Source organism: Mizuhopecten yessoensis, unplaced genomic scaffold (assembly GCF_002113885.1).
Source record: "Mizuhopecten yessoensis strain PY_sf001 unplaced genomic scaffold, ASM211388v2 scaffold4989, whole genome shotgun sequence".
NCBI classification, from domain to species: Eukaryota; Metazoa; Mollusca; class Bivalvia; order Pectinida; family Pectinidae; genus Mizuhopecten; species Mizuhopecten yessoensis.
The window spans coordinates 94116-105696 of record NW_018405822.1 but is presented as its reverse complement, the minus strand read 5'-3'; the positions used below and the strand labels follow the sequence as shown (position 1 = coordinate 105696).

The 11581-nt window shown below is 40.6% G+C and overlaps 1 protein-coding gene across 1 annotated transcript in view; it reads left to right on the top strand.

The window, feature by feature from the left end:
* LOC110450097 overlaps positions 1-11186 on the top strand; it is a 26705-nt gene extending 15519 nt beyond the window's left edge. The window contains exons 14-16 of the mRNA XM_021497352.1: positions 1297-1465; positions 2150-2755; positions 5656-11186. Coding sequence (XP_021353027.1) covers positions 1297-1465; positions 2150-2755; positions 5656-10577 — 5697 coding nt within the window. The 3' untranslated portion in view covers positions 10578-11186. The remainder of the gene's footprint in view (positions 1-1296; positions 1466-2149; positions 2756-5655) is intronic.
* Positions 11187-11581: the final 395 nt, after the last annotated feature.

The window sequence follows — 11581 nt, the reverse complement described above, 5'->3', positions numbered from 1 at the left end:
CAGTGCTCCAGATAGCTTGCGTGAATGCGTATTCACGTACGATATTTCACAAATTACGCAAAAGAAAAAAATGAACTTGCTTAATTCACGCAAGCAAAATCCGGAACATTGCGTCAGTCTCCGGGTCCAATTTAGCATATTATAATACGCTTACAGTGAGTCACCGAGACGCTTGCATATCAATGCCTCCTGTTACAAACGCTAACACGAGAGAGAATTAAATTATGGCGCTATCAAAATGTCAACAATCGGCGGGTAGTTTTACTTCATTCAAAAATGATTCCAAACTTTTCTGTTTTAGCACAAATTGCATTAACCTTGTGTATAACATCAATAGAATGTGAACGATCATTCAGTGTGCAAAACCGCCTAAAGTCACGGTTAAGATGCTCTCTCAAAGCAGCAACTGTCAATACATTGATGAAAATCAACATGTTAGGACCTGAACTGACTTTGAGCCAAGAAGGGCTGTTCGAATATGGAATGATAAAAAACGAAGAAGGATATGTGTACTATTCAAACGAAAAAAATATGCAACTCATTGAGTTTTGGGTTTAAACATTTAAACACAATCACAGTGAAATGGAAAAATAATACCACATGTCAAGACAACACAAAAATATGAATTTGAGTCATTCTTAACCGTATACTATAAGAATAACACATACAAATTATTCATCTTATTTCAACATTTTCAGGTAACGTTGCTTTTACAGCACTTCATTGTTTAAAATTTAAGTTTTCACCCCAACACTTTGGAGAGGTAGGGGTGAAAACCCCCACATGTTCAAAAGTTATCTGGAGCACTGAATAGTGTTTGGTAAAATATTGAGATCCCTGTGACAATGCATGTGTGGGTGCACATGATAGCCTCTGGTTACATATGTATACAATGCTAACAGATGTCATAAGTATGCATGGTTGAGAGTAATTTGGTTTCCATCAAAGAATAATAAATTGACAATTTCTAGATCATATTTTCAATTTATTTACATCATTTTTGAAATATGTGAAAAAGAGATAACTGTCATTGTGTAAAAAAAAATCCTCTACAAAAACATTTTCGTGCTTGATTCCTTAGGCCATGGGGATCATAAATTATATAAAGAGGTTGACCTACTTTGGGGATTGATCATGAGGGACTGGGTCAAAGTGTCCGATTTTGATTTAAAGTCATCTCCTAAACTACAGGACAGATTTCTACCAAATTGAGACCCAAATGCGTCTGTTATAAGTCAAATGTTACTGTGTTAAATCATTATGGCTGAGACTAAGTGCTGTTTTTGGGAAATTCAGGAAAAGTGGGAATCTGAGCACTCTGACTCATCCGAGTCTGAGGATGGCGAGAATTCTGACTCGGATGGGAGTGAGAATGAGGATAAGGATGAAGAGAGCGATGTGGTCAGCCAACAAACGACAACTTCTGCAGCTGCATTAACAAACAATATCTCCACAACTCAGACTGGTAGGGATGCACAAGTTCATTTATAAATGCACTAAATTTGAAATATGTTTAACGAAATGATTCAAATCTGACTACTATATACTAGAGTCACTAAAACCTCTATAGTCAGAATAATTTCATTTGTTAAGAGCTATTTGTCCCCCACTCATGATCAGTTGATAAAGGAAAAAGTGAGTCTGTGCACTTAAGCAAAAAAAGAAAATAAAGCTCTTTCGCTGTTTTGGTAACTTATGTGCTACATGAATAACAATTACAGCTAGGGTTGCTCTTGTGAACTCATGTTCCAAATGATGAATTTGATCTTCATGTTTACTTCAGTCACTTCCTTATACTTTCTCATATAAAGAATAATTGCTATGTCCGTATCTGGGTAACTATAAATGGTTTGTGGATAATACTAACAGAATTTTATCAACATTGTATGCTCCAAGGCTTCATGGTTTAAACCTGTTTACTGAAGAAGAAGGATTGTTTTGTCCATATTGTCGTACCTTAAGTTGCTACATATGTACTTAGATTGTTCTAACTTGTCTTCAGAGTGGGGTAGATTGATGACAGCGTTGTCCTAACTTAGATAAAAAGTTACAATTGTTCAGCATACAAAAAACCCTTTTAGGATGGAAAATAGGATTTCTTTGATTCTATGTGCTGACTTGATTCTATGTGCTGACTTGATTCTTACAGAAATCATGGACGACTGTGATGACATTGATGTGAGCTCTAGGGGACGTATTCGGAAAAGACGTGTCATTCCAAACAACTCCGAAGATCCTGGAACGCCCAAGAAACGCAAGCTAGTCAATGTTTCTTTGCCAACAACTGTACCACATGTGCCAAACATCCTGCAGCGTCCTGGGAAGACGCTACCCTCTATTGGTCCTGTTGACGATAGTTCCGCTAGTCAGATCCTGTTGCAGACGAGTTCTGGGAATCACACCCTACTGACAGGCCTGCCTTCAAATGTGAAACTTGTATCAGGGGACAAGATGTTTCCACCCCAGGCCTTGTCACTACTACAGAGGCCAGCCCAGTTACAGCAGCACTCTCAGAGCATGTCACATGCCAGACTGTTGCAGGGCCTGTCACAACATACTCTCTCCTCCAAGCAGGCATCCCATCCCGTCATACAGCAGCTGCTCTCCACATCGCGCCATCCCAGCCCCAGGGGCGGTCTGTCTGTGTCATCTCATCCTGGAGCACTATCATCTACCCCTCAGAGAACAGTTCTGTTCCAGCCTGGGAACAAACAAACCAACATCAGACCAGCGATCACAAAACTGACAACACCAGGTAAATAGAAGGAAGCTATCTTCTTTGGATTCAATTCATCATGCACACCATTGACAAAAGACTTATTGGAAGGTTCACAGTAATTCTTTAAAACTTTTTGTTCACGAATAATTTTGAAAAAGTAAGGAATGTTTATTTTGATTTTTGCAGTATTGCTGAATGTGGACATGCTTTTCATGATGGTAATACTTTGGAAAAGTTTAATGATGAACAGAATCCATATATTTGTTAGTGACTGGTACATCCTTCTGTTTTGATTAGATTACAGACATATATTTGTTAGTGACTGGTACATCCTTCTGTTCTGATTAGATTACAGACATATATTTGTTAGTGACTGGTACATCCTTCTGTTCTGATTAGATTACAGACATATATTTGTTAGTGACTGGTACATTCTTCTGTTCTGACTAGATTACAGACATATTTGTTAGTGACTGGTACATCCTTCTGTTCTGATTAGATTAAAGACATATATTTGTTAGTGACTGGTACATCCTTCTAGTCTGATTAGATTACAGACATATATTTGTTAGTGACAGCTGGTACATCCTTCTGTTCTGATTATATTACAGACATATATTTGTTAGTGACTGGTACATTCTTCTGTTCTGACTAGATTACAGACATATTTGTTAGTGACTGGTACATCCTTCTGTTGTGATTAGATTACAGACATATATTTGTTAGTGACAGCTGGTACATCCTTCTGTTCTGATTATATTACAGACATATATTTGTTAGTGACTGGTACATCCATCTGTTCTGATTAGATTACAGACATATATTTGTTAGTGACTGGTAGATCCTTCTGTTCTGACTAGATTACAGACATATATTTGTTAGTGACTGGTAAATCCTTCTGTTCTGATTAGATTACAGACATATATTTGTTAGTGATTGGTACATCCTTCTGTTCTGATTAGATTACAGAAATATATTTGTTAGTGACTGGTACATCCTTCTGTGCTGATTAGATTACAGACATATATTTGTTAGTGAGTGGTACATCCTTCTGTTCTGACTAGATTACAGACATATATTTGTTAGTGACTGGTAGATCCTTCTGTTCTGACTAGATTACAGACATATATTTGTTAGTGACTGGTAGATCCTTCTGTTCTGACTAGATTACAGACATATATTTGTTAGTGACTGGTAAATCCTTCTGTTCTGATTAGATTACAGACATATATTTGTTAGTCACTAACAAATATATGTCTGTAATCTAATCACAACAGAAGGATGTACCAGTCACTAACAAATATGTTTACCCATTTCAAGAAAAAAGTGTCTGTAATCTAATCAGAACAGAATGATGTACCAGTCACTAACAAATATATGTCTGTAATATAATCAGAACAGAAGGATGTACCAGCTGTCACTAACAAATATATGTCTGTAATCTAATCAGCACAGAAGGATGTACCAGTCACTAACAAATATATGGCTGTAATCTAATCAGAACAGAAGGATGTACCAGCTGTCACTAACAAATATATGTCTGTAATCTAATAAGAACAGAAGGATGTACCAGTCACTAACAAATATATTTCTGTAATCTAATCAGAACAGAAGGATGTACCAGGCACTAACAAATATGTCTGTAATCTAGTCAGAACAGAAGAATGTACCAGTCCTGACTAGATTACAGACATATATTTGTTAGTGACTGGTAGATCCTTCTGTTCTGACTAGATTACAGACATATATTTGTTAGTGACTGGTAGATCCTTCTGTTCTGACTAGATTACAGACATATATTTGTTAGTGACTGGTAGATCCTTCTGTTCTGACTAGATTACAGACATATATTTGTTAGTGACTGGTAGATCCTTCTGTTCTGACTAGATTACAGACATATATTTGTTAGTGACTGGTAGATCCTTCTGTTCTGACTAGATTACAGACATATATTTGTTAGTGACTGGTAAATCCTTCTGTTCTGATTAGATTACAGACATATATTTGTTAGTGACAGCTGGTACATCCTTCTGTTCTGATTAGATTACGGACATATATTTGTTAGTGACTGGTACATCCTTCTAGTCTGATTAGATTACAGACATATATTTGTTAGTGATTGGTACATCCTTCTGTTCTGATTAGATTACAGACACTTTTTTCTTGAAATGGGTAAACATATTTGTTAGTGACTGGTACATCCTTCTGTTCTGATTAGATTACAGACACTTTTTTCTTGAAATGGGTAAACTTAGTATGTGTTTGTATAATGGCAGTGCTCAAATAAAATTCTCAATTCTGATTTGTCAACACAGTACTGTCAACAACTTCCCTAAATTTGGGAAAAAAAATTAACAAATTTGGAGAGATTTTCAATTAAAGGTGGTATGTTAGTACATAATGACAATAATCATGAGTGGCAGGGCCAAAAATGGGTTACAACTTTGAAGTCAAAATTCCCATCATTATATTTATATATACCTACATGTAAGTATGAAGATACAACACCAACATGAGTTTTAGACATGCCTCTTTGTAATAAGTCCTTGGGTTATAAAGATAGAAATATTTGAGATCCCCTCCCCATAATAATATATATAACAATAAACTACATACTCATTTTCTTGATTACTTTGCACTAAGATACAAACACAATTCATACTATCTTTGGTCTGGCCCCACTCCTGGTGACTTGTATTACTTTTAATGAGAACATTTTGACATAATTTCTAGAGCAATACAGGCTGTTTAGGCCTTTTGTTCCACTTACTCAGCATATTTAAGGTATCTAAAATTTATGCTCGCATCAATCAAAATAATTCATTCCAGTTGGTTTTTGGTCACGATCAGTTCATATGTTTGGCTGTGAAATACACCTTTGAATTAATATGTTAACAAAAGGCATAATTTATCTTAGTGTAAATTTGTTATTTCAGGTCTTTCTATGGTCGGTGGTGCTGTAGACCCCCAGCTCCCAAGTATGGCCTCTGCAGGTGGCAAGATTCAGTACTATGCAGCCAACATTAACACTCTACCTCCGTCTGTCCTACAACAACTCATTAAGTCCAATGCCCTCAAGATCCCACCAGGCCCTAACCAGTCTGGCATGGTCCTGCTCACCACAGTCAACCCTCAGGGACCCACCTCTTCTAGTCAGAGCCAGACCATTGCTGGATTACAGATCCAGACCGCACAGAACACACCTGTGAGGACAGTATCAGAACAGACACCTGGTGGGCTGCCCCAGTCTAGTGTTCCAAAGACAATGATACGACTCCCAGTTAGTACACAAGTGAGCTCTGCTGCACCAGCAACACCAGGGTCGTCTGTGGTCAAGAAAAGGATTCCCCAGATCAACAATGCTCTCGTCAATATACATATGAATGTGCCTTCTACAAACTCATCCATCGGGCAACTACACCATGCAATCACTGCATCAACTGGAGGCATTGTGATGTCCACTTCTCAAATTGAGTCCACTTTTGCGTTAAAAGAAGTATCAAATGCAAACATTGAGGGGAGTGTAGGAAGTGTTGGTGTAGTGAGTGGTGTGGCGATGCCAACAGTTGGTAAACCCCAGGTGACATCAAACAGTAGTTCTCTGTCCCCCACAAACATCTCATCCACTTCTCCTAACAGACAGCCTTACAAGTACGCAAACAATGTCACTGTGAAAACTTTGCTGGAGGCACGAAAGGATGCAGAAAAAATACCAGGAGAATCTCCAAAGCCCATTCTTGTTAAAAAGACTAGTGAAATAACATCCTCTACACCCACTGTGTTGTTACATCCCACGTCCACTGGGATAAAGACTTTAAAGATCCCAAGTAAGGCTGCATTGGACTCTGCAGTCCAGGCCGTGGTGACGGATGTCCCTACTTCTCTCCCCACAGTGAACATCAAAGTCCCAGCTCCGTCAGCGATGCCTGCCATTCAGCCACGCTACAATGTCACGAAAACCATACAGAGTATGAAAAGTCCCATACCTACAGCACCCAGATTAGATCCTATGGCATTGTCAGGTCACACCTCAGTAAATGTTACCTCGCCACCAAGCCAGACCAACCAATCATTGCTGACACAACTTCAGGCTGGAAATAACCAAATCAGGTTGACAACTCTCAACAAATCCAGTGAACTAGGAAATATGGTTCTTGCAGCTGCACAACAACCACAAGATCAGAAGAACATGACTGTGAAGGTGCTGCCACACAGTGTACAGCAATCACAGCAGGGAGTAATGCAAGGATACTTGACCCCTCAAGGGCTGATCATACCCCAAGCTGCTCTACAACAGCAAGCCAACACTCAGTTATTAAACCAGGGGGCACTCAACAACCAAACTATTACTCAAAGTATACTCAAAACCCAAACTCTCGCACCAGGGACTGTCAACAAGCAAACCATCACACCAGGAATTATCACTAGCCAAAATCTCACTTCAGGGGCCCTCAATCTCCAAACCCTATCACAAGGTGCAGTAGGTAGCCTGAGCAGCATGCCTGTCCAGCTGGGATTCAAGGCAGGAAGTGTGACATCATTAGTGTCTGGGAATCAGCTGATAAGTGTGTCTCAAAGTAACAGCACAATAAAGCAGAACATGAGAAAAACACTGCAAAATTGTGGGAAGGTGGTTCAGCCTGCAAGTTTTGTACAAAGTAACTATGGATCCTCACCTAGCAACTTGATTCAGAGCATTGCTGGGACACAGGAGAAGACATTGTTCGCAGCAGGAGTGCATAGTCAGGCAGGAAATCTCATAACTGGACTTGTTAGGTCTGGAGGAAGCGATGCTATTGGGACCAAATCTGTGAGCTCGATAATTAATACCACCCCTGTGCTATCAACAAGTGTGATATCGTCAGCTAGTGTTAAGCCATCAGTTTGTAATGACAAATCGTCCAGCTCCGTCGTGGACACCCAGAAGGGGCGTCTCCAGGCAGTGGGAGGTGGGGCATCAACTCTGCTGGACCTAGGGGGAATTACAAAACTCCAGGCCCAAGGTCAAGGTCTTCTGATGCCAGGTCTGATCCAAGGGATGAACTTTGTCAATGTTGGAGGCCAGCTCAAACTACAAGAAGGCGGTAACAATGTGACAATTCTTGGGAACAATTCCATCAACCTTTCTAACATGGTGTCGTCGACAGTTTCGACTTGTGTGTCTAATCCTTCCTTAGTAAGCTCCAATAACACACTCGGACATATCTACCCTATCGTTACACTGGCAGGTTCTACAGGGTCCTCTGGAGGTCAGGCTAGTCAGATGGTTCCCTCCTCCCCTGGGCCAGTTCCTCAGGCGCCACTCCAGCTGACCTCTCCCCTACTTGGCCAGCTTGCTAGTCCTATGGGAAATTTCGCAACAGTTTTAGGGCAGATAGCCAACCCCCTTAACAAGACTGGTGTCATAGGTCAAACAACAATGGCAGGAAATCTTCAGTTACTTGGACAGCCTGGGGTCAAGGTCGCTGGAAGTTCAGGCCAGATCCTACGATTGCCAAATCAGCAAATGAACATTCCAAGTACCTCACCTTCAGTTATTGGTCAGCAGTTGTGTTTGTCGGGCAGCAGCAGTCAAATAATTGGTCAACAATTGACCAGTCCAATAGCAAACCAGGCTCCCGTGGTGCTTGGTAACATTGGACAGGGGTCATCCTCAGACCTTATCAAACAACTGGCTGCAGCACAGCTCCAGCTTTCTGGACAGTCATCGTCCGCTCTAGTCAATCAGATTCCTAATCATATGGTATTACAGGTCCCTGCCTCACCTGGAGTGAAAGGCCAGGCCATGATTCGACCCCCTGGTAAGCAAAATCTCCAGGGTGGCCAGACAATGTTGCTTTTGTCACCTCAAAAACGCCTACAGGGTACCAGCATTGGAACAGGCACCCAGCAGCCAAAGCAGCTCACCCTGAGACTCAACTCGCCAGTCCTACAACAAACACAAATAAAAGTCCCTCTAGTGTCCTCTGCCAAGGTAACACAAGACCAAAATGCCACGCAACTCTCAAAAGTAAAGCTAAACTTTGATCTTCAAGCAGCTAACGGGAAACCTGTGCAAGCAAATGTATCAAAAACTCAGTTGCAGACACCTGTGATGGGATCTGTTGCCCCTGTCAGTACTTCACAGGCCACAGAAAAACCAGTCCTCCCCACCAATCCTCTCCACCAGAAATTAGGTGTTGTCAAGACCAACACAACTACCATTGGGACAGTACAACAGGCAAATGTTGTTAGGTTTAACACAGCTGCCTCACAAGTTCGCTTGCAGACTCCATCTCAACAATCTGTGGTCATGAGTCTCCCAGATACCATCGTCAGTCCCAATACAGGACCGCTCCTGTCGCCTGCAAAAGCCACCACCTCCCAAGTAGGTGGATCCCAAAAACTCTTTCTATACAATATTGGTGGTCAGCTGGTCACCCCTCAAGGCGTGCCAGTTACAGTTGACAATGGTGTACTTAAGGTGCTCCTCCCCCAGGCCAAGACGGTGTCACCACCGCTATCCCTAGGTCAGAAAGGTCCCATCAATCCTCCAGTGACAATTGTGTCTGGTGCTAATATGGTGAGATATGTAGTCCCCACTAAACCTGTGTTTGGGTCACAGTCTTCAAGTGCTACTGAAAGTCTAACTGCTAGTGTAGCCAGATCAAATGATGTTGCTATTGTTACTTCCAGCCCGGGCAGTATCCTCACCAATCAATCTACAAAGGTAAATCCCTCAGTAGGGAGAGTGCTTCCAAGTGTGTCGGCTATCACCATGTCTCCCTCAGTAGGGAGAGTGCTTCCTAGTGTGTCGGCTATCAACATGTCTCCCTCAGTTGGTGGTGTATCCACAAGGAGTACCAAAGGGGTGGTGTCTCCAACATTTGTGACTGCTAGTGTTGCGTCTCATCATTCTATCACGAATACTCCACAATCTGTTAGGACTGCCACAGTGAATGTAACTTCCAGTGTGTTGTCTCAGCAATTAGGGAGCACGTCTCGCACTTTAACAGGAAACGAACTGCACCACATCATTTCTCCAGCTTTGACAACAGGAAAAACAATTCCAGCTACAGACAATGTTGGACTTGTGAACCGCAACCAAATTACTGCATCCTCAAATCTTAAGATCAGCCAGCTCCTTGGTCAACAACAAAGCAATGTGCAAGATATAACGGTCAGACTTACTGGTCATTCCTCTGTAGCTAGTACAGCTGGTGTAGCTCCTAACAACAAAATGGCTGACACCACAAATCATAAGACTTTCCATGTTCAAACCGACAATAGAACACAGATAGGGTATCAGGTCTCCCCTAACATTAGTAGCCTGATTGGATCTGGCCAGGGCTACATTGTGATGCCTGGCACTTCCAAAAAGACACAGATTATTTTCCCACAGCAAGGTCAGCAGAACTCCCCGTCAAACACAGATAATATGAAAGTGTTGAAGACTCAGAATATTGCTGAGTTACTGAAATCCCCCCAAATCCCCCAGGCTGCTTTCGTTCAACAAGGAGCAGTTTCTGTGTCTTTGCCAGTTCAGGCAGAAATTCCATTACAAAACAACCCTCAAGTGGAGCCTAAGAGTGAGGTTTTAAACAACAATGTTGCACTTTACAGATCTCAAAATGTTGTAGATTTGGGTACAAATGTACGTCAAACCAAGGTGGTGACAATGGACAATAACCACAAACCAGATACTGTCACCAACGGTGTAGAGGATAACCAAAATCTCTCGAATCAGGTCCCACCCAAACCAAACCAGGACAACACTTCAACAGAAACATCTCAAACAACAGAGACCCCTAAAGGGGCAGAGAAAGAAGAGGCGGCTCTCAATCTGCTCTCGCTAGCTAATCTCGCTTTTAATAGATAATTAATATTGTGTTTATAGGTTTATTATACATTACACTGGTCTTGTCTCCATACTCTGATTTGATGGTACATGAACTGAGTTTGTTATCTAATACTTCCCACTGAGTGGAGATCTATGGTTATCACTTTGTCAGTGTGTCCGTCCGTCTGTAAAAACCTTGTACAGGATGTCTCATAACCCCTCAATAGATATTAGTCAGATTAACACAGTAGTAGGGTCACATCTTCACTTGATTAGATTTTGGCGGCAATCAGTCAAAGCTCAAACTTGAAAACATAATGGGGGTTATCTGTGAGTTTCTGCCGACGTTTTAGGTCGCCTGATACAAAGTTTCAGTTGACATATTGGCCGTCATTGTCCATTGCACATGGGCCTCTTGTCTTGAATTTGAAATTGTAAGTATTTCAGATGATATGAACATGTAACATCAGATAATACATATTAGAAGTGAATATGTTAGTGTCCAATAACAATTACAGGTTTAAATATGTTATTGTGAAACCAAGACTGCATTTATATGGGTGTTCAGTTCAAGTGTAGTTTATTGACAGGTCTATCCAAGTATTTGATTATTTTCATAAAAACTACAAATTAACAATTTCCAATGCATTAAAACATGCAAGTTTGGTTTTAAAAGTTATACATGTACCGTATAGCAGGAAAGTTTCTCTGCAGTTTAGTTTTTGTCTTTTTCCCCAATGATGACAAATTTATTATTACAGCCAACTTTAGTAACCAACGTAATATGTGTAGTAATTACATGTAAATGTGAAAGGCCAAATTAACACTGGGCGAGTAGGGGTCATTATTTGGAGGGGCGAACATTTGTGGTATATAGTGTTACACTAACTGTATCAGTTAGACTTACTTTACAATGATATTATAGTTTTAGTTTGAAATGTTTGATCATCACTACATATTGAGCAAGTGTGGCACTGCAAAATGGTCATTAGGGCAGAATCAGTATTTCTTAAAGTGTCAATATTATTTTATTGTATAGAAAT